The sequence below is a fragment of the Pipistrellus hanaki genome (assembly GCF_964339955.1).
Source record: "Pipistrellus hanaki genome assembly, chromosome: 4".
Taxonomy (NCBI): Eukaryota; Metazoa; Chordata; class Mammalia; order Chiroptera; family Vespertilionidae; genus Pipistrellus; species Pipistrellus hanaki.
The window spans coordinates 659749-683835 of NC_140506.1; the positions used below are offsets into that span (position 1 = coordinate 659749).

General features: G+C 49.6%; 1 protein-coding gene across 1 annotated transcript in view; it reads right to left on the reverse strand.

Annotated features, from left to right (window-relative positions):
* Positions 1-7636: 7636 nt before the first annotated feature.
* DDX4 (DEAD-box helicase 4) overlaps positions 7637-24087 on the reverse strand; it is a 42013-nt gene continuing 25562 nt past the window's right edge. The window contains exons 10-22 of the mRNA XM_084880999.1: positions 22195-22242; positions 20491-20538; positions 20339-20386; positions 19974-20116; positions 19248-19400; positions 18744-18898; positions 16459-16588; positions 14190-14356; positions 11086-11231; positions 10016-10115; positions 8975-9245; positions 8726-8836; positions 7637-7927 (exon numbers count right to left, since the gene is read on the reverse strand). Of these exons, the coding sequence (XP_084737125.1) occupies positions 7841-7927; positions 8726-8836; positions 8975-9245; positions 10016-10115; positions 11086-11231; positions 14190-14356; positions 16459-16588; positions 18744-18898; positions 19248-19400; positions 19974-20116; positions 20339-20386; positions 20491-20538; positions 22195-22242 (1607 nt within the window). The 3' untranslated portion in view covers positions 7637-7840. The remainder of the gene's footprint in view (positions 7928-8725; positions 8837-8974; positions 9246-10015; positions 10116-11085; positions 11232-14189; positions 14357-16458; positions 16589-18743; positions 18899-19247; positions 19401-19973; positions 20117-20338; positions 20387-20490; positions 20539-22194; positions 22243-24087) is intronic.

Here is a 24087-nt window from a genome sequence, read left to right on the forward strand (position 1 = left end):
CTGGTGCCGGTCTCCCGTAGCGAACGGTGCAAGCGTGGAGCGTGGGACCCCTCTGAGCATGGCCGGCTACATCCCTCTGTGACTGACAACATCGGAGGGGAAAGCAGATCAGGAAGGGCTCAGGAGGGAGCCGGAAGAAGCCCGACCTGAGCTCTCAGACACGGAGTGCTTCGCCTCAGCACGGGGCCTGCGCCGGGGGCGAGGCGGAGGGGCCGCGGCGAGGGCAGGGGACGGGGACGGCAGACACAGAGCCCCGGGGGGCGGGCCAGGCGCAGCGGCAGCTCCTCGGCGGCAGCCGGCCACGGCCGGAGCGGCGGTGTGTTTGCGATGCTGACAGCCACCTGGACCGGGTGACGGTGCGTGAGGCGTGGGGAGCCTCCGGAGCTGACGTGGCCGCTGAGGAATGCCGGGGATTCCTGTCGGGCTGCGTGGAGGGCAGCGGCTGCCAGAGCGCAGATCCGCCGGGGGACACGGCCCCCGCAGACGGACGTCTGGAGGACGCCGTCCGAGGGGCCCCGGCGCAGGGCCAGGGCGGTGAGAACAGGCGGCAGGCCATCGGGGGCCACGCCGCAGGCTGCACACGGAGCCCCTGTGGCCCGGTGCGGGGCGCCCGGCCCGGGCTGCAGCGTGCCCTCCAGCGGCCCCAGGAGCGGCGAGCGGTCAGGGTGACCCTGCGTCAGCACCTGGAGCTGCGTCAGCACCTGGAGCTGCGCTGTCTGGAGGAACAGAGCTTCCGGAGTTCGCTTCATGCTGGCAGTGCCCCGGTGTCCCCCGTGGGCGTCGTTATGGCGTGGCCCTGGCCGGAGCTCCGTGGGGAGAGATGGCCTGCAGACCGAAGGGTCGCGGTTTTGATTCTCAATCCAGGACACACACCCTGGCTGCAGGTTCGATCCCTGGCCCCGGTCGGGTGGGAGGCAACCAATTGATGTGTTCTCATCAGCGTCTCTCTCCCCCTCCTCCCTCCCTCCCACGCTCTCTATCCCTCTTCGGTGAGGGTTTTGAAAAGCGGCGTTTCTCCCCTCACAGTTCGTCTCTGAGCACCCGGGGGCCGGGTGACAGCAGCTCAGAGAGGACCGCGGCCTGGGACTGCATCGCACCTGAGCGAGGGGGCAGTGCCACCGGCCGTATGAACGGCCCTGGGAGAAGGCCTCAGAGGGCCGTCTGTGACCTCGAAGGCTTTGCCGGGGGTGAGGGCAGGCAGGGCACCGACGGCTGCAGCTGAGGGGACGCAGGGAGCTGGGGTGGTCCCTGAGGAGGAAGGGACATGTCTCTCCCATGGTATCTCTCCCTCTCCCTCCCGGTCTCCCTAAAAATCGAGGGGACATGCCCTCGGTGAGGATTAACAAAAACACCACCACAGGAATAGCTCAGCAAGTAAAAGGGTGCGAGAACGTGAAGGTCAATGTGTCACTGGAGAAAGAAACCTGTTTTTTATAAGTTTCTAAACGGACAGTGAGCAGCATGTCTGGCCTTCCTCACACCCCGCCCCCGGGGTGGCCCAGCCCTCGGCCCCTGCCCACCGCACACCACACGCCGTGCCTCCTCTGTGCTGGGCACAGCTACCTCTGCTCGCACTGCCCACGGCGCTCAGTCAGGGCTGCGGCCCCAGGTCTCGCTGCCCAGGCGTGAGGCCTCTGGGACGCTCGCTCGGCGGCAAGGGGTCCAGCGCCCGTTTCTCAGATGGCAGCCCGCTGTCCACCACACACGACTGCCCCTGAACAAGGACCACCGGCTGGAGGGAGGCTCGGCCCACACACCCGGCTCAGCGTCCGTCCTGCGCTCGGCTCGGGGGCCACAGGGAGGCGGAGGCCCCAGGGGAGTCCACCGGGTGCCACGGCCCTGCCGGCCAGGCCCACGCAGGGTGTGCCCCGAGCTCCCGGAACGCAGGCCCCAGGGAACAGTGAGAGGCAGGGACATCTCAGCGGACGGAAGCTGGTCTGTGGAAACAAATGCACAGCGTGACAGTGAAGGGACAGTGTTCCTGGAAGAGGAGAGAGCCAGCCAGTTACGGGCACTGGGCCGGGCCTGGCCGCACCCTGACCGCCTCCTGTGGGGGAGTCCAGAGGCGGGTCCCTGAATGCTCACCTCCACCGGGAACCTCAGGACACGGATCTTCTGGAAAAGTGGTTCTCCGTGTGGCGGAGGGCGGGCCCTAGCATGCCCTCAGGTTGGGCTGGGCCCTAAAGCCAGGGGCCAGTCCTGGTGAGAGGAGACACGCACGCCTGAGGTCGGAGGGTGGCCAGGGCAAGCCCGCCCGCCCCGGGCCGCTCCCTGGATGCCGGCCGCGGAGCTCCGGTGGGCAGGGTCCCGGTGGGTCCCAGCGCCCAGCCTCCCGCCGGGCCCTGGCAGCGTCCCTGGGCTGAGCGGGGAGCCGGCCTGGTCGGGATGCCCGGAGCCGCTCCCCAGCACTGGCAGCTCCCGGGCTGCTCGGCTCTCCCAGGCCGACGCGGGAAGCGGGGCACCATCAGGCCTCAGAGGGAGGGAGGCGGTCCCTCTGAGGATGGGGCCCTGTGGGGCCTAGGCCCACAGCGGGCACCGCGGCCGCCCAGGGCAGCGTCGCACAAGGGCCGCAGGAAGATGCTTTAACACATTGGATAGTGTGCGCAGCACTCACACCTCCCAAGTGCCAGGCTGTCTTCTCTGACGTTAGGGGCGACATGGGCACTGCCCACCTGTGTGAGCCGGGGCGCAGGGAGGCCTCTGCCACGGCTGCCGCCCGGCACGGACTGGCAGCACTGCCGTGAGCCAGGTGACCCTGGCGACAGCGGGAGGCCGTCTGCCCCTCCACCCCAGAGCCTCCCTCCACTCCACCTCGGCTCAGTCACGCGCGAGGACTCACAGGAAGCCAGGCGCGCTGCCTCGGCCGGCCCAGCCCAGCCTCCGGGGCCCAGGCCGGGAACTCAGAGCGGGGAGAGCACCCGGGGGAAGGGCCACATCGGGGGAGGGCTGAATTTGGCCAACGCTGGCATGTCCGGTCTACATAAACCTCCCCCAAAACCCGAACGCAAGGGAGGCTGAAGGTTTCTGAGGCCAAACAGCGAAAAACACGCTGGAGGTAAAAACAAACAAACATCTTGTTCAGTCCCAGGGGAAAGGTTAGTGGACAGAAACGCCCTGCGAAGCAGCGTTTGGGAAAACGAGAGGAAGTGAGGGAGCTCTTGGAAAGAAAAGATAACTGAAAGTAATGAAAGGGTTGGGAGAGAGTGAAATTCTACCAGAACGTGAGATGAAAAACCATAAAACAGGAGGTACAGAAGACTGTACAATCTACCAGAGAACAGAGAAAACTTGGGGAAGTCAGCCAAACCCCCTTCCAGAAAAGGGGTGCAGTGGACGCAGCAGGCACTCGCTGGAGCAAGGCCCCTCAGGGTGAAGCCCCAGCACACCGCCCTCGCCATCAGCTTCCAGAGGACTGGGGCGGGGCGGGATCCTAGAAGGCACCCGGGGGAAGGGGTATATTCCCGCTCCTGTGAGGAGAGGACAGCAAGCCACAGAGTAAACAAACGGTCCGGGTAAAGCAAGTGGGTGTGTGAACGGTTTTATCACTTTTCACTTGATCTATTATTTTATTAATTTCTTTATTGGTTAAGGTATCACATAGTTGTCCTCAACCCCTCATTTCAATCCCCCCCACTCATGCCCTCACCTGCCCCTCCATTGTCCTTGACTACTAGTTAGGCTCATATGTGTGCACATAAGTCCTCTGGTTGATCTCTCCCTTTTATCCCTACCCTCCCTTAGAGGTCCAACAGTCTGAACTATGGCTCCTTATCTCTGGGTCTGTTTTTGTTCATCAGTCTATGGTGTTCACCATTTTCCCTAGATGAGTGAGATCATGTCCTACTGGAAATATAAGAATCAAAAATGAGACAAGCAATAATCGATATGCTGAAAGGCATATGAATTAGTCTGTAGTGAGTTTCTTTCTGGGCCACCAGTTCTTTTGAGACCCAATTTCAATGTCAAACAGTTCCTTATGTGTACATGTCAGCAATGATATTTCAGTTCTGGATGGTGGGGAAATGGTGGTAATGCAGGTCTAACCCTTTCTAGTTTGGTCCTGGGCAACCTGCAGTGATACACAGCTGCTGACTGCTATTATGGTAAGGCGTCATCAGCGACTTCCATCTCTGGACTGCTTCTCTTCTGTCTTCATGGTTGGAGTATCCTGTCAATTCCTCTCTGTTGCCAGAATCCACATGGTCTTGAAGTTGTTTTCTGAAAATATATTCTCTACCAAAAGTTAATAAAGGAATTTTTCTATAAATTTGACTTGGGATCCTTTTTCATTTTTTGCTCAAATGATATTCCTCTGGCTTGTTTTGACACCATGTGTGTTTTTCATGGGTGTCTTGCTGTTAGCATTACAATTTTCTGAAGTACAAATTTTCTAGATGTAATTTACTTTCAGGATATTTCCCCTTACATGATATTCTACTTCCCCCTTTTTTGATTTAAATATTAGAAGGCTTTGGAAAATTTTATAATATAATCTTGATAGCTTTTAAATTTTAATTTTTTGCACTATAATATGACTGATATAATAGTTCCTCGAACTCTTGGGGATCAATAAAAAAATCATCTTTTTGGTGCTTGGAGACAAAGATAACACATCTCTTAATATTCTAAAATTACAAAAGCATAATATACAATTATCCCAAGCAAACTTACAAACCAATTCTTTGTATGTCTGGCAGCAATTTAAAAATGACATGAAAGGATTTCATTGTGTAGAGGGCCCCCTGGGAAGGCACCTGAGCATTCTATATTGGCCCCTCGTTCTCACAATCCAGTTGCCCACAGCTGCTGCCTGAGCTTTCTGTTCATGTTGAGGTTGAAGCCTTGTGATGACCGGTACCATGGATCTCTCACCCAGTGGGGAGAGCTGGGTCCTCCCTGGAGAAGAAACCTGGGTTCCCCAAGATATGTGATCAGTGCTGGGGCCCAGCCAGCAGGCGTGGGAATCCTAAAACAGGAGCTGGACATGGAGGCCACAGGGGCATAGGATACGTAGGAGACAGAACTGAACCTCACATCACCCTGTTTGGCCCGGAGGATGGCTGGTTAGCCAGTGACGGGTAAGATTCCTCAGGGGAGGAACAACCTAAGACAGGCACAGTCGAAGAGAGGCCATCGGGAGAGAACTTGGGGGTCAGCTGAGATGGGGCATAGACCCTCACCCCCAAAACTTTGCAGGGGCCTGAAACCTCACCCCTGCTGAGGGAATCTCCTGCCCCCATGGCCGCTTAACTTCCCATGCCCAGCTCAAATCGGGACCCCGGTATAAGACGGAGACTTCACTTGATCTTGACCTAATAATTCTCCCTGGAGACGCAGAGGCCCCAAGGTTGCAAACACCATGGAGGCACGGGTGTCGGACTGTGATGGCTGGCCCAGCGGTGCCAGGACAATGGCTGTGGAAGGAGCCGGCCTGCTGGGCACGAGCAGGAGGCGGGTGCTGACTCTGGAAAGGTAGGCGGCAGGCTGCACGTCCCAGGGAGGGAAGAGAACTGGGGGAGGGGAGGCGGCTATCATCCTCTCACTGCCGACACTCCCAACCACAGGATTGACAGCGGCCAGTATTCCTTCTTTTGCTTTTTACTCCTCACCCAAGGGTATGTTTTCATTGATTTTTAGAGAGGAAGGAAGGGGGGTGGGGAGGGGGAGAAACACCTATCAGCTGCCTTCCGGAAGGCGCCCTACCGAATCCACCTGAAATCAGCTATGTGCCCTGACTGGGAATCGAACCTGCTGCCTTCTGCTGTGTGGGACAACGCTCCAGCCCACTGAGCCGCTGGCCGGGGCTGTTACCTTTTTCGTGTCTGTGTGAGGAGGAGGATGAATGCTAACTAAACTTACTGCAGTAGTCACTTCACAAACATTTATGCCACCGGCCTTACATTCACACTGTGCTGCATGTCAATTACCTCAACACAGCTGGAGAAAACAGGAAACGACTAGGAGAGGTGGTTAGATATTTACATCTCATACAGAAGTCAACAGAAGTCTAGGCTTGGTGAGGCCGAGGAACACGTGATGGGACCAGACCCGGTGAAGGCAGGTGAAGGCGACAGGGGACAGCAATTAAGAAAAGGCTTCCTTTAAACCATCACATTTCCCTTTCTCATCTTGTGTGTGTCTGCTACTCTGATATTCTTCTAAAGACAGCAAACCTATACGTAGAAATGAGGCATGAGACCCGGGGCCATTTGCGATCGGGCTGCAAAGACAGTGGATTGTGCGTGCTTTTCTTCCCACGTTTACCTGTGGCTTAGGAATGCAGTTACATGTGACATCGAGGGAGTCAAAAGCCTTTAAAGCAATCAGACCAAGAAGCTCTCTGAGGAAGTGGAAAGACAGAAATGGCTTGTAAATCACCTCTGTGAACAGAACAACCTGGGAGAGAAAATTAAGAGACATTACAATAACAACGCAGACACCCGCTCCTTCTGCCTTTTCCAGAAGTGAGGTCACGAAGTGTTTCCCATATTTTATGGTGGAACCTCTCTCAGAGCCACTGGTGTCTGTGCATCTGTCTCCCAGATCCTACGAGCCACCGACAGACTCGCACACTGAGAGACCGGGGAGGCGCAGTGTTAGTTTTACTTGCCTGTTGGCTCTTTTAATATAAGTAATCCTTTTGTCATCAAATCTGTTGTTTCCTTCATGTCTGTCCTTTGAGCTTACAATCAACTCTCACCTTCAATTCAAAGGTTTAATGTTTGTAGTTGTATAATTCACATGAAATTTATTTTAAATATAGCATGTGGCAGGCATCTAACTAGTGATCCTAACATCTTTTCATATGTGATTTCATTTATTAACCAAATTCCTACAAGATATATGTTGAGGACATGATGCTTTGGATTTAAGTGAACAATAACATACACTCAAGACAGATAATTTCTGTCGCCCTATTATTTACACCTCACTGCTTTATGTCTTAACGTTTTGGTTCATTCACTCAATGATCTAAGAACTTCTTACATTCTAGACACAGTAAGTTTAAGATGTATAATGGCAAGTGAAAAGGGGGCCGTTTCCCTCATTAATCTTAAAAAATCAAAAGGTTAATTCTGGCAGGAAGGAGCAACGTTGTTTTTTGTTGATCTAGTTTGTATTTAAAGAATGATTTTCATCATTACATCAGTGTGTTCGTGTATGTATATATTAACATTTAATTTAGATAAGATGACTTTGTTCACTTCATTGGTTTCATAACACCAAATTTCTCAAGAGAGGAGTCGAAACTACGCTATGCAACGAAGGAAAAGCGTGGTGGCAAGGCTTAGCGGGCAGGGTCTCAGCCTTTATTTTCGAGGAATCTGCACATGACAGAAACCACGTTTGGCCACTGAGTTCAGACCTCACGTGCACACACTGAGCTGCATTCTGGGCCCTCTGACCACTAGAAGCTGCCAGCAGAGGGTCCTACTTCACCTCTGCCTCACGTTCCAGGGACACACCTTTGCTTTGGCCAAAGCCTCCTTGCACTGAAAACCGAGCCCAATCATTTATCACCAAGCGCATCACCCACGCTGCTGCTTATCCGAGAGTCATCAACCCTCGCCTAAGAGTCAGCTAGCCTTCGGACAGGAAGCACGTCTGCAGCCCCTAAAGAACACACCAGAAGGAAGCATGTCTAGAATGCTTTAATCTTTGCAGGTAACACCATCTGTATCAGCCTCTCACGTAACTGGCCAGTGAGGGGGTTCAAGGGCGGGAGTAAGAACAGAACGACAGGAGGTACGAGTACTGGGTTTCACACGTCCGTTAAAAACTCAAAATCAAAATTGCTTCTCTGCATCAAAACTATCCGAGCTTGGAGGCTGCTGTGGCTTTAATCCCACGACTCGTCATCTGCTGGGTTCGGGACTTGCGGAGAGGGAAAGCCTGCTGTGCCGAGAGTGCTCTTGCCATGGAAATTCTTTAAGAGAAAGAGAGAGAGAGAGAGATAGTGTGCTGACCCCTCCGGCTCCACGGCCCACACTGAGAGCAGGCAGCACGTCTCCAGGACCAGCTCTCTGGGGACCAGGCCCGGCTCCCCGGGGAAGTCAAGGAAAACACTTCAAGCCAACAATCTGGCAAAATAGAGAAACTTAAAGCTCTGACACCAATGATACGCACAACTACTTCATGATTCCTATGCTCACTGTCTCTGTTGCCTAGAAACTGACACATCAGAAAAGATGTACAGCTGAAACCAGTTTGGCTCAGCGGACTGAAAGGTGCCAGGTTCGATTCCGGTCAAGGGCATGTACCTTGGTTGCAGGCACATCCTCAGTGGGGGATATGCAGGAGGCAGCTGATCGATGTTTCTAACTCTCTATCCCTCTCTATCCCTCTTTCTTCCTCTCTGTAAAAAAATCAAAATATATTTTTAAAAAAAGATGTACAACTCATGTCTCTAGGACTGTATCTTAGTAATAATGTGGCAAGAATTCCAAAAATAAAGAATTCCTACAGGAAGTTCAAAAGATACCAAATTAGAATTTAAAATGCCAGCACACTTGGGAGAGGGGGACTGATGAGTATAAACCCTGATGTTACTTCCTCACCTCTAACACCAAAAACACCTATATACATGGAATTTTAGAGAAATATTACAGGAACCTTCAGGTATAAAAACAATGGCCAGGCCAGTGCTGGCGGTTCTCGGCACGTCACAGTAGCAGACATATGTCCATGGAGTGACTAGAAGCCCCGTCTGAACCACCCCACCAACCTTCCTGGTGTCCACCGACATGAACACGTTCTCTCTGCTGCTCCCGCTGAAGCCGGGCACGTAGGTGCTGAAGGCGATCTCCTCCAGCCACGGGGGGACGTCCTGCTGGGCCTTTAAAACAAACGAGCTACATGAACCACATGCGCAGACGCAGCCTCAGAGACTGCCGTCCACCTTCCGGAATGCCCGCGTGCAGTGCCCATCTCCCGCTGAGGGAGACACTGGTGCAGCTCGACGACCGACACTTACGTCCGACAGCACCTTCACGAGCGGCTGCGCCAAGGGCCGGTCTGACTCGGGATCGAAGAAGGAGACGGCTCTGCCGGTGTTCCCGCAGCGGCCGGTGCGCCCGATGCGGTGAACGTACTCGGCGATGGTGGAGGGCAGGTCAAAATTGATCACATGCTGGACATTCTCAATGTCCAGGCCCCTGGCGGCGACGGAAGTGGCCACCAGCACGGGGCACTTCCCGCAGCGGAAGTCTCCCAGGGCCTGCTCTCGCTCCCTCTGCTCCCGGTCACTTGGAAGAAAGGAAAGCAGGTATTTAGGACAGCTCTGAAGAAAAGGATAAGGAGCGCCTTTAAAGTTTGACGTGTGGATTTATTTTTAATGCCAGTAAAAGCATTGACGTTAAATTTCTTTTTAATACCAGCAACATGTGACGCTAATGTTCTCTCTCACATACCACGTGTCACACAGCTCCCCAATGCTCTGAGGCGGGAGCACCATCCCCAGCTGCAGGTGACGTATAGCTGACTCACACAGCCAAACTGTGAACTCCAGGATGACAGATGTCAAGTCTCACCTATTAGTAATCTCTATTAATAATCTTTCTAGTCTTGGAAGAAACACTAATTTGATTAGAATACTTCTTAAAAAAATACAGGTTTTTGACAAAGTATAACCTCAGCATTCTACACAGTCACTGATTAGTTATTTCACACGTACAGTCGGTGAAGGGCCAGTCCTGCCGGGTAACATGCTGTAGCACGCAGTGGGCCCAGAGATAGACTCGGCACAGGAAGCCGTGGGCTCTGAGCACGGCCCTGCAGGGGCACCTTAGAGGAGTCCCCCCTCCTCGGGAGGAGGAGCCTAAGACAGGCCTGACCTCCTCGTCCCTGACACTGAGTTCACATAAAACCTTAAAGTGAAGGAGAAGAATAGTTTTGTTTTGAGAATTCCGAACATGAATCCTAGGATTCTATCATATCCGTGGCACACACTCATGTTTCTGAACAATCGGCAAGCAGACCCCGCCTCCCTCCTAGGAAATGGTGTTCACCTACTCACCCATGAATGCTTGTTGTTGATATTTTTTCTTGACAAAGGAAAGTGGCAATAAAATCTGCTTTTTTCTTAGTTTCAACAAAGACCATTGTTCTTTCATCACCTACAATGAAGACAATGAAACTGACTAACATGCAAACTAAAAACTCAGGAGAAGGAAAGGGAGGCGAGGAGGAAACCTTCTCATCCACCAGTGCCTCTCAGTTCCTCCACCAACCGCCTGGTCGGATCGGGACACAAATATCCCCTCCTGGGTTGGGCTGGGAGGAGAGAAATCCCGTTTGAGTCAGCTGTTCAAGTGTGTACGGCATATATTTCTGAGGGACACCTGTATGTAAATACCAGACACCTTTAAAAAATGCTTTCTTTCTTTTGCTCACTTTTGGAAACCAGATGGTTTCTAGCGTCACATGTTGCCTCTTTCCCTTCAAACAGAGAGAGCAGCTACAGGGAGGAGGGAGGGCAGGACGTGCAGTCTGTAACGCACTCCATCCCACTCCCTGCGAGGTGGGAGGCCTTAGACGGCCCTCCTGGAAGTTTTGTTTCAGGTACAGCCTCCAGCTACTCCCTCACACACAGAGACACAGGGGTGACTTCCCACAGGAATGGTTTTGGGAAGGGGAACTGGGTTTCTCCTCAGAATTGTGAGGAAGTAGAGTCAGGTCTTTTAGAGTCCCTTCCAGTGCTAAGACGCTTCCAATCCATGAGCACAGGAGGCCTTCGGAAGCAAAAACGGGAGCGAGAAATACAGCAGAGCTCACTTTTGTGGAGAAGAGTCTGATGTAAAAGTATGTTACTAAGCCTTTCTGTTTTCTAAAACAAGCAAAAACCCATGTTTTTCTGCTGGAATAGTTTTTAGTCAAATACTGTTAAGCAAAGTCTCAAATCCTTCCTACTTTTAAGCTTTATGGAGGAGAAAGGACTACACTACTATATAATTTACACAGAAAACCAAATCATAAAAACAGCTTTAGAAAAAGAATGAAAATAAACTTACTAAAACCCATCCCAAACAGCACTAACAGCAGCGTTAAAAAACCAGAACCAGACGAGAGGCCACACACGCGCCACACCTGTGTTCCGCAGCGTCTCCACCAGCTTCTCTCGCTTGGAGTACTGGCCCACCTGGAGCACCGTCTGCTGGACGTCTGTGCATGCGCCACCCACTTGTCCAACAGCAACAAACAAGTAGTTCAGCTTTAAAAACTCGCCAGCCATCCTGGAAAGACAAAGATTATTCCTTCACTTTACCTCTTCCATTAACACGCAAAAGCATCTGCTGAAATCCTGCAAGACAGATCATAACAACTACAACATCAGGTAAATACTTATGTCATCCAAACATTCCTTTCAAAAATCAATATAAAATACTAATTTCTGCAAAATACATAACTACTAGTGGAAAAGTTTGTGTCAAATAATGGACATAGTAATTCCAACTGCATGTGCTGCCCACACAAAACTATAAAACGTGTGTGTAACAATGAAAAGGATGCTCCACTGAAATGTAAGTTTATGCAAAAATTCTGTTCTTTGCTCATTGCTTTTATCATGCAAAATACTGTTTATCAAGTCACTAAACTTCAAATGAACTATCATGAACAAACCAGACCTCAGGTCAGTGCCTTTCACGTCGTGACACACATTAAAATCATACTTGAACAAACTAGGCAAAAAAATGAGGTAAGGGCCCAGGGGCCAGGCCAGGCGGCTGAGGATGCTCGCTCAAAGCTGGGCACCAGCATCTTTCCTGACAGGCGCAGGTGCCCCAGAGACCTGGGAGGTGGAGAAGGGGAACTGGCAGTCACAGAGCCGAGTCTGGGGGATGAAAGGGCAGATCCAAATCCACCTCAGTCCCCTTCTCTCCCTTGTTTCTAGCTGCCTCCTAGAACACCGTGGAAATAGTTTAACTCAGTGCATCCAGATTCTTCATCAATCACTGCTGCTCCTTTCTCCTCACCTGCTCCTCCAACCCCCACCACCACAAAGAGAGAAGGGCTTCCTTCTGATCTACCTCCTTCCAGCAAGCACCCTCTCGTCCGTCACCTCGACAGCGTCTGGAGTTCCTTGCTGCCCTTCCTCCTCCTCATTCCCTACCCACAGCGTGAGTGCCTGTGCCAGGCCCACCTGGGACTGGGCACTGGGGAACCAAGATGAATGTGACAGTCTCTGCCTCTGAGGTGTCACATCCATTTATATAAAAATAACTACTATAATATTTACACATTTTAGTTTTATAGTAGATATTTTAATGTATTTATGTAACAATCTAGTGTTACAAAGGCATCTACTGAACACTTCTTACGTTCCAATAAATGTACAATGTGTTTTAAACGGTTTAAAATGATGTCTATTCAGAAGAGTCTTCGAGTTTGAAGCTTGATCTGAGGAAGCGGCAGGTCAGAGTGTGGTGAGGAATGGGTGGGCGAGGCTTCCATGCCAAAGGAGAGGAGAGATGAGAACAGATGACGAGGAGGATGGAGTGCGGCCTGCCTGCCACAGGACGCCGCTCTCACAGAGCAGAAACAGACCGTTCCAGGAAGCAAGTGGCAGGGGAACGTTTGAAAGCTGCTAGTCTGCGGGGATGGGAAACATGACGGGTTTATTTTGAATCAATGTCCAAGAGGGTCAGACTTCATTTTAGAATTATTTCTAACGCAAAAGAGGGGCTGAGGGAGGGAGGCAGGTTAGAGAGCTACAGCCCACAAGCAGAGGGAAACTGAAAAGGCTCTAAATTATGGCTGGAAACAGAGAAGAAACTAACAGATTCGAAACATTTTAGGGATAACTACCAAGTTGAATAATTTTCAAGGGCAGAGATGTAAAGGGATGTGAGGGAGGATTCAACATAATTCAAAGGATTTGGGCTTAAAAAGACCGTGATCCCAATCAGGAAAACTGGGAAGAGGGAGGGGAAGAGGCTCAGTGTGGACGTGAGGAGCAGGAGTTGCTGGTGACGCAGCCCAGAGGAAAATGCCGCCAAGAGGGGAGAGCTGAGCGCCAGAGCTCAGGAGAGACCAGGGGTACGGGCAGCAGGCAGGTGCCAGCCAGCGAAACGGACGCTGCAAGGCCTCGGCGAGCATGAGGAGAGGAGCACGGACTCAGGCAGAAGACAGGGACGCGACCGAGGAGTCAGGGACTGAATGATACACGACCCACGAGCAGGGAATCCACCCGACTTCCTGTACGTTCCCAGGCTCAGAATCCAACACGGCTCAGGAAAAGCCTCAGCAGACACTGCTGCCCGATGGGCACACATGGTCATTTGGCCCGGCTGACACCAAGGGCTTTCCTATTTCAGGGTAGACACGCAGACACTGGTGAGGAACTGCCAGCCAGTCCCGTCTGAGGACCTGGGGTGTGCGGTTCCATGCGACTTCTGCCAGGCCCGGGCCCTGTGCAGAGCACAGGCGGCCCACAGGCCATGACACACTGGGTCTCTGGAGCTGCCATCGGACAGGAGCTGGCGCCGCCCTTCCCTGTCCCCCGGAAAGCAGCCAGCGCCCGGCTTGAAGAGACCCTGTGAGGCTGGCATCACGCCACAGGCACAGGAACTCGGAATCAGGATCTTTCTGTGGGGCAGGGGCCTAGGCACCAACGGGCGCAAGCAAGAAAGGCCCCATCCCATCACTCCAGAGACCCGCCACGGAACCCGTGCTTCCTGCCCCCACAACAGGCCTGCAGGTCTGGAGGTCTTGGTCCCAAAGAGAGAACAGTCCCGCCTCTGAAAACAGCCGATTCGGGAGCCGACACTGCTGTCTGGGCACCGCAGGCTCGCACGGCTTTGGGACCGGCAAACCAAAGAAGAGGCAGCACACTAGCAGGGTTCTCAGACCACATCTGTCAACAGCTGCTATGCACATCTCCTCCCCGAGACCAGCTCCCCCAAGCTCTGTAACTGATGTGAAGAAAAGGAACAATTACAAAGACAACTTCATTGAGTAAGAACTGACTAAATCCTAGCTATGAGCTGTGCTATAATACATACACGTTAATGCAAAGCCAAGAACAAAGGTAAGAAACAATGAAAAGTATGGTCAAGTTTTTAGAAATACATCTACTTTTTAAACTATTTTAAAATCTTAAAAAAATCCAATGTTTCTCAAAAAACATGCTGCCTCTGTTTCTATAAAAGCACTTACGCACATCACAATCATCCTTAGGAAGGAAAACAAACCTCTGAATTTCTTCTGGGAAAGTGGCACTGAACATAAGGGTCTGGCGCTGCTCCTTCGAGGGCATTCCCGGGCAGGAAATTAATTTCTTCATTTCTGGTCCGAAGCCCATATCCAGCATGCGGTCGGCTTCATCCAGAACTAGGTATCTGACTTGTCTAAGACCAATCTTTACGGGTATTTTCAAAGGTTAGAGCAGAGAATGCACACTAGTTAATACATTAAACTAAAATATTCTCCTTACTCCAACTATTAATATTTTCTTAAGGATGAAGATTAGAAATCAATGCAATGAGGATGGTTACACTTAGAAAATGCTTTACTGATTATTTCAGTTCTCACTGATCTCTGATGTTTTAAACATTTTATAAGTTACGATTAAAACCAGAACATCCATATCATACTGCACAGCAGGCCTTCCGGTACTCACGTGACCATTCTGCATCTTCGCTGCCTGACACACCAGCCGCGGGCACTGCAGCTACTCACGCACTTGACCTGTGGCTAGTGTGCCTGGGAAACTGGATCTTAAATTTTGTATAGTCTTTGAAGTTAAATAGCCACATGAATGATGAATTGGACAGCACAGATCTAGACTGTGTTATCTGATAAAGTCAGATTCCTTGAGAAATAAAAATTTCTAACATGATGACAAATACAAATGTCTTTTAAATGGCAATTTTTTTTCTAACTCCTTCAAACCCCGAATAAATTCTCCGTTCTCTAATCACTCAAGAACAACTGGGAAACGCCTCTGACCTTGAACCTTTATTGCTATAAAGAGCAGCACACTTTTGCAAACAGGAAACGAATGACTTTGGTACCACCGTGGGACATGTTTAGTGACAGGCTAAGATGGCCCTCTCTGGATGCTCTCTTTAACTTTATTTTTATTGCTGACACTATTGCAGACGTCCCCATTTTTACCCCCACTTGGCCCACCGTCCCCGGCCCCTCTCCCCTTCCGGCTGGCCACCATCACACAGCTGTGTGTGTCCACGGCCTGTACACAGACAGCATGTTCTCTGGCTAAGCCCTTCATCCTCTTTCATCCGTTCCCACCCTCCCTCCCCCTCTGGATACTCTTAGTACGAATTCTAAGAGAAGTGCCTTGATGCAGAAAAAGCATGTTTGGAGTAACCTCTTTAGAAAAGAGCTAAAAAATAGCAAATCATATTCGTGAAAGTGAACTTAAAGTATTGTTCAGGGACATAACAGTGTGGGATGTGAGACCTAAAATCACTACATGGCCCTAAAATCTCCTTAAGGTCTTAGAAAATTAACAAGTCTGGTTACTATTGCTCCCACACTTAAATGAGAGACAAAATTATTATTGTCAAAGGCTTCCTCTAGGGCCATGGTTGGCAAACTGTGGCTCTCAAGCCACATGCAGTTCTTTAGCCCCTTGAGTGTGGCTCTTCCACAAAATAACATGGCCTGGGTGAGTCTATTTTAAAGAAGTGGCGTTAGAAGAAGTTTAAAAAATTTGGCTCTCAAAAGAAATTTCAATGGTTGTACTGTTGATATTTGGCTCTGTTGACTAATGAGTTTGCCTACCACTGCTCTAGGCGGAAAAAAGATTTCATCAAGACATACACTGAGTGGCCAGATTATGATGATCTCTGAATGTATAATAATTTGGCCACTCAGAGTGTGTGTGTGTGTGTGTGTGTGTGTGTGTGTGTGTGTGTGTATGTGTGTGTGTGTTTTAGAGGCCCGGTGCATGAATTTGTGCATGGGTAGGGTCTGGCCAGCCTGGCCATGGGGAGGGGACATGGGTAGTTGGACAGCCTGCCTGCTGGTCGAATGCCTGGTCAAGGGGACAATTTGCATATTAGCCTTTTATTATAGAGGAAACACTGAGTGGCCAGATTATTATGCGTTCAGAGATCATATTAATCTGGCCACTCAGTGTATATGAAACTAGAGAAAAGCATTTATCACATTTTTCTCCTACTGTGGCTGGATATAGGATATGGATTCTGAAAACAGATCCAGATTCTACCCTAGCACTATTAACTTTCTAGAGCTAACTAGGGGGTTTTAAATAAATAACAAGATCATGTTGAGTTTGTTTTCCCAAGTGTGAAATGAAAAATACTATTTATCTCCTGTTGAAATTATTTCAATAACACATTCAAAAAATGTGAGGGGGCCTGACATACAAATGGCTATAAATGGTGCTCTAATAAGTATCTCCTTCTTTATACCACTGTCTCCATTTCCCAAACCAAACTTAATTCTTCCACACAGCCTCCCCCTGGGGCCTACCTTTTCTTTACTGATGACATCCATCAGTCTCCCTGGAGTAGCACATAGCACATTACAGCCTTGGATTATCTGTCGAACTGAATGCCCAAACTGGGTTCCCCCATATATGACAACAGCTCTTACACAAGTTCTATTGACAAGAAAAAATAGGTTATTTTCTAGTTTCTTGAAAATTAGACACTTACATCTAACAAAATGAAAAGGCAAAATCCATAAAGACAAAACCTCATACATTCAACAACCTTTAAAAATCAAATTCTTCCCAGAAAGAAGTTGATATATGAAAAACCATGGAAAAATATTTTATTACGTATCTGATAAAGAACTCTTCAAAAACAAGGATAAACACCACTGCTGCCCACACAAAAATAGGACAAAAACATGAAAAGATGATTCATTAAAAGCACAAATGACCTTTAAACCTTTTAGTCACACATTATTTAAAAAAGGAAAACAAAAGAAGATTAATATAACATTTCTCCTCAAGTGTGATAACACCAGAAAGACCGTAGGGACACTGGCACTCGAGGGGTAAACTGATGCCACCCATTTCACAACTGTAGTGACTATTAAAATTTAAAAACATATTTTATTCCAGTAAGTTCACACATACAAATTTATCCTTCAAATATGTCCCCATAATGGGCAAAGATGACTGTATAATAATAAGATTCAGTGCCATCATTATTTTTAGTATTGAAAGATTGAAAACTACCTAAGTATTTAACAATAGAAAACTCAAATCACAGTCCATCCATCCAAAGGACTATCTTTCATAAAGAGAAAGGGTCAGCTCTGGAATAAGCAATACCACAGCAACACCATTTACAATCACAGGCGACACAGCTGAGTAGGTGAGGACTGAAATGCACGTGTGGAGGAAGGTGCAAGACGCAGAGCAGGTGGACACTGCTCACTTCCTCCCATGACCACATCAACCTTACAACTGAACTACAAACCCACCCACCTGAGCATCAAGCTTAGGACAGCTGAGGAAGCTGAACAGAAGCCTGACAGCCAGGGATACAGAGGATGCCACCCGAGACTGGTGGGGAGGGGGGAGGTGCGAGAAGGGCTGGGCCCCACCCACGAGCGGCTAGAACCAGGAAGGATGTCTCATTGCAAAGGTTCCCCCTTATGAGCGAGGGCCTCAACTCCACACCCGGCTCTCCAGCCAAGAGTGCCAGAGCCAGGAAGAGGGGCCACATAACCTCTGGCCGTAAAAATCAGCAGGGATTTCGACCTGTCCAGGTGAGACAGAGACACACGGGACGGACCGCATCGTGTGGCTCTGGATGTCGAGCCCTCTTACTGCAGGCCTATGGGCACCATATTTCCATCAGGGCTCAACTCCCACCGGAGGCCAGAGCCCACAGCAGAGACTCCTGGAGAACGGGCCCAGGGGGTCGAGGAGACTGTGCCACTGGCCCCCGTAGGACCTACCAGTAAGGCCATCCTACCAAGACTGGGAGACTCAACAGTTCTACCCAGTGCTCAGAAACAAACACAGAGAGAAGCCAAAATGAGGAGACAAAGAAATGTGCCCCAAATGAAAGAACTGCAGAAATCTAGAAAAAGAACTAAATGAAATGGAGGCAAGTAATGTACCAGATAGAGTTCAAAACAATGGTTATAAGAATGCTTTATTCATAGTAGCCCCAAATTAGAAACAACTCCAATACCCCCAAATAGGGAAATAAAATGTATACACATAATTTTAAAGTCCTTAAGAATTAGGTCTAATTATGAAATAAGCAGTTTTCCATATTTATGTATAAAAAGACAGAAAATTAGGAATACCTGAACTTAATTTTTAAATTAAAAACTACCTGAGCCGAAACCGGTTTGGATAGAGCATCGGCCTGCGGACTGAAAGGTCCTGGGTTCGATTCCGGTCAAGAGCACGTACCTTGGTTGTGGGCACGTCCCCAGTAGGGGGCGAGCAAGAGGCAGCTGATTGATGATTCTCTCTCATCGACGTTTCTAACTCTCTATCCCTCTCTCTTCCTCTCTGTAAAAAATCAATAAAATAAAACAATAAAATAAAATAAACCTACCAGAACATACACCAATATGTTCACTACTTTCTTATCATTCTATTATCATCTAATTTTTCACGAGCATGTTTCAATTACAAATAAGAATAAGCAGGGATTCCACAAACAAGATTAGGAGAAGGAGCACTTCAATTGCGTTACATAACTGCCTGTGACTGAGCTCTCCCCAAACAGAGAGGCATTCCTTCTCAGAAACAGCGCCTGCCGGGAGTGGCTCGCCGCACTCACCCGAAGGAGAACTTCCTGGCCTCCAGGTAGATCTGGTTGATGAGCTCCCGCGTGGGGGCCACGATGATGCACTCGGGCTCCTGCAGCTCTCGGAAACGGCTGGCGGTGATGCCGTCACGCATCATGTGCGCCAAGATCGGCAAGAGAAACGCTGCCTGCAAGTGAAATGGCACAGTTTACAAATTGCCAGGCATCCTCTTTCACCCTCCATCATTTTGGTTTAGACACTACCGTGTTCCAGAAGGAGCTGAACACACTTAGGAAAATTAAACATGTTAACTGCAAAACTAGTCTAAAATCACTTCAAAACTCTTTCTTCAGAACTATGCACACCCCAATAAAAGCAGAAACCAGAAGCAAAACCTCCAGTACAGTATTTACAACAGTTCAGGGACATCATCTTCAACCTCAATCCCACAAGAGATTCAAGCTCTTTGGGGAAGGACCCACGTTCAAAAAACGTGAACCTGAGTGCGGGCAGCACACGAGGGGAGAAGGGCTCACAGTTTTCCCCGATCCCGTCTGCGCACACGCCATCATGTCTCGCCCTGCGAGGATAATAGGGATGCTGTACTTCTGCACAGGAGTGAGCTTCGTATAACCAGCCTTAGCAATGTTGTTATTCAGCGTCTGGCAGAGATTAGCTTCTTCAAATGTCTAGAAGAAAAGGGGAGTGATTCGTTTCCATTTGTCACTGCCAATCATTCCATAAACAGATTGTGTTTGTTTTCAGTTTTCCTAATTCCACTCTACATAATACAGTGACTTTACTAACACAGCCCACTCCCAGGACTATCCAACCCAAACCACTACTCCATCGCGTAAGAACAGTTCCAGGAGACAGTGGTTCTAAAAGCAACTCTCTGCCCCCTGTAAGCCTACGAGACATAAGTAACTGATTGGTAACAAGGGCTCCTTATCAACAAGTCCCACCCACCGTAGGAAATCGCTCCCCTCACCCACACCTTCTCACATACTTAGGAAGCACAACTCTTGCCTCTACAAGAAGTATCCTTTTTGGTAAATTTAAGTAAAATGTGCACCCTGGTTTAGAGAAGCCTTTCAACGTAGGAATTAACGCTATATAGATGGTAGACATGGTTTTAAATTTCCTAACTCTTTGTTTACTAAGATGAAATTCTTGTATTCTTTAGGATAACTTAAAGGGATGTACCATACATTGTGAACCCCAGGCTGAGACAGTCAGTACGGGGCAGGGGTCGCACTGACCAGGATCGCCGGCGGGACATCGTGCCCGGACACGTCCACGAGGATGCTGTCGTACTTGTCGAAGTTGATGCCTGTCTGGTAGTGCGCGAAGATGGCGTCCTCGTCCTCGGGCGGGGCCGGGGGGACGTAGGTCACCTTGGGTCCTTGGAATTCAATAACAAACAGAAGCTACATTACAGGACTAGAGAAAAGTAAGAGGGAAACAGACAAAACTGGCAAAATCAAACTTTAAATGCTATAGAATTCCTCAGTATTTAGCATTAAAGTTCTCATTTCTAAGTTTAAAAAGTTAACTTTGCTTCTAAATATTCTGCGTTTTTATTAAAATGCAATACACATTCTGTGAATCACACAAAATTATGTACCTTGAATGTCATCACTTTCTGCTCCTTCAGTTCCTGACTTCCAAGAATCTTAAAAGGGAATAAACCCAAAAAAGAGATCAATGTTTTTTCAAGTTGGGGGTGAAAGCTCTCACTCTAAGAGTCAGACCCTCATCTACAGGATGAGCACTTACTCTTCCCAGAGCCCGTGATGACTTCTTCATTTAGCCCCTTGTAACCACCTGGCAAGGAAACCCAAGTGACAATCAGTCAAGACCACGCCTGTGCCCACCTTTATTCCATTGCTTGTCTTCAAAGAGAACAAGTCTAAAAGCAGACAGGCGTCTTTAAAGTCCTTTTGCATAAACAATACTTGAGACAATTAAGATATGTAGAATCCTGAGCATTTTAAGTTTCCTTAGTATTCAAAATCCTGGTTTAATGCAGATGACCCTGTTAAATATTACTGTTTTTTAATTAAGCTGTTATGTCTCCTAATATCCTTCAAGCAAAGCGATTTTCTAAAAGGAACTAAGCATTCACCTGTGTTGGGGTGTCCCCCAGCACCTCCAGGTCCCACCATTTCCTAGGACTCCCGTGATGACTTATTACAGGAAAAGGCCAGAGAGCAGAACCGCCAAGGGGCAGTCAGACACCCAGGCCAAGCGCCATGTCCCCTCCCCTGCTGACACCCAGGACGCGCTTCACCCCCCAGCAAGGAGCTGGGACTGCGGTCCGCAGAGGCAGCTCAGAAGCCTCGAGACCCAGGCTTTTTCTGCGGGGCTGACCATGCCGCCACCTCCGGCCTGCACGTCCACACCCCAGAAGCCACGTTGTTGCACAAACAGGTGAGTCACAGTGAACCACTCTGAGCATCCCAAACCCACTTCCAGATCCCACGGTGCAGTGCAGGCAGGCCTGAGGAGCAGCAGGCTGCTACGCTAACTCCGCCCTGCGACCTTCCTACCTCAGGCACCGCTCCCCTCTGGGCCGCTGGGGGACCAGCACAGCCCAGCACAGACGGCACTTATGTGGAAAGCTAACAGATGGAGCCTTTTCCTGGGAGCACTATGCTTTTCTTGTCCACAGAAAGGTCTTGAAACGTTTCTTTTCAAACCACACAGGAGCATCTGGAGAAGAACCTCTTTCTAGAATCGGGACTCCAGAACCTGGGCGGGAGTGCTGCTCTGAATGCTCCCGGACTCGCCATGTCACTGAGGGGCTTCCAGACAGCCCACCAGCTTCACTGTTCAGCAGCCAGGAAAGCGTGACCCCTCTCACAGGACAGGAAGGATGTGGAATTGAAAACACCCCTCGGAGCACCCCATCAGATATACTGAACTCCCCCCTCCCCCACCACCAAATCAAACTGTGTTAAAATAAGGAACTATACACAGATGTTCCTCAATCTTTAATATTTACCTGATATTTCACTTCCTGGTTATATTACTGAAGTTACTTGCTGGTAAATATTAGGTGACTTTCAGTCCTTACTTCAGTAAACAGCCCTATACACATATTAAGCAAATACATCTGCAGCATTAAGTATTAAGTAACTCTAAACAACAGGCTGTACAAATGTATGCTCCTCCAAGTGGATAAATGCAGTAACAGCTATTGAATATATTTAACTTCAAAAATTAAACTTGTATTACAATAATTTTAACACTTCAGTGGTTAGAGCATTGGTCTGCCCACCAAAGGGCCACGGGTTCAATTCCTGGGCAAGGGCACTGGGTTGGGGTTTTGATTCCCAGCCCTGATCAGGCATGTGTGGCAGGCAACCAATCGATGTGTATCTCTCACCTCATCCCCCAATCCTCCCTCCCTCCGTTCTCTAAAAATCAATGGAAAAATTATCCTTGGGTGAGGATTAACAAATGAATGAAAACACTCACCTCGCCCGCTCCCGCTCCCGCTCCTGCTTTGGAAGATGTCGCCATTGCCTGGAAGACACGGTTTTGCAGACCTGAGAGAAAGCACTCCCCATCCAGCGCACACACCACAGAGCTGTGCTAATCAAACCCTGAGCGCGTGCTCAGGACTAGTCCCTCGACATCCACCTCTGCAGTCTACATTCCATCTAAACCTTTTTCTCATCTGAATGTTTTCTTTTCTTTTCTTTTTTTTTATTTTTTTAAAAAATATATTTTATTGATTTTACACAGAGAGGAATTGAGAGGGACAGAGAGTTAGAAACGTCGATGAGAGAGAAACACCGACCAGCCGCCTCTTGCACACCCCCACAGGGGATGTGCCCGCAACCAAGGTACATGCCCTTGACCGGAATCGAACCCGGGACCCTTCAGTCCGCAGGCCGACGCTCTATCCATTGAGCCAAACCGGTCCCGGCTGAATGTTTTCTTTTAAAACTTCAAATTTTTAGATCCCACTTCTAGGAATATATCCCAAGTACTCAGAAACATCCATCAGAAAGAAAGTCTGCACTCCTATGTTCATAGCAGCACAATTTACCAGAGCTAAGATTTGGAAACAGCCTAAGTGCCCATCAGCAGATGAGTGGATTAAAACGTATGGTACATCTATATAATGGCATATTATGCAGCTGTAAAAAAGAAAGAACTCTTACCATTTGTAGCAGCATGGATGGACCTAGAGAGCATTATGCTAAGCGAAATAAGTCAGTCGGAGAAAGATAAATATCACATGATGTCACTCATTTATGGAATACAATGACCAACATAAACTGATACATAAAATACACCCAGAGACAGAGAAGCATCAATCAGACCGTCAGACCTCAGAGGGAAAGTAGGGGAGGGTGGGGGTAAGGGGTAAGATCAACCAATGAACTCATATGCATAGATGCATAACCCAAGGACACAGCCAGTGGGTGGTGAAGGCTTGGGAAAGGCTACGGGGAAGGGGGGGAGGGGGGGAAGAGACAAATGTAATACTTTCAACAATAAAGACATTAACAAACCTTCAATTTTTAGAGCAGATTTAGATTCACAGCAAAAATGAAGGAAGATATGAGGATTTCCCATTTCCTCCTATTTCCACGCGTGCACACCCCTCTCCCCATCTATCAACACTCCCCGGGGTGCACCTGTCACCACTGAGACCCTTCACTGACACGTCCTCACCCCAGAGGCCAGAGCGGACATCAGGCTCACTCTGTGCTGACCATTCTGTGGGTTTGACAACCATGGAAGGACGCGTATCCACCACTACAGCGTTCCACAGAGCAGTCCCTCTGCCCTGAGCACCTCCATGCTCTGCTCAACCCTCCCACTGCCCCTCCCACTTCCCTGAGCACCTCCATGCTCTGCTCAACCCTCTCATTGCCCTGAGCACCTCCATGCTCTGCTCAACCTCCCACTGCCCCTCCCACTGCCCTGAGCACCTCCATGCTCTGCCTGCTCAACCTTCCCACTGCCCTGAGCTCCTCCATGCTCTGCTCAGCCCTCCCACTGCCCCTCCCACTTCCCTGAGCTCCTCCATGCTCTGCTCAGCCCTCTCACTGCCCTGAGCTCCTCCATGCTCTGCTCAGCCCTCCCACTGCCCCTCCCACTTCCCTGAGCTACTCCATGCTCTGCTCAACCCTCTCACTGCCCTGAGCTCCTCCATGCTCTGCTCAGCCCTCCCACTGCCCCTCCCACTTCCCTGAGCACCTCCATGCTCTGCTCAACCTCCCACTGCCCCTCCCACTGCCCTGAGCATCTCCATGCTCTGCTCAACCCTCCCACTGCCCTGAGCTCCTCCATGCTCTGCTCAGCCCTCCCACTGCCCCTCCCACTGCCCTGAACACCTCTATGCTCTGCCTGCTC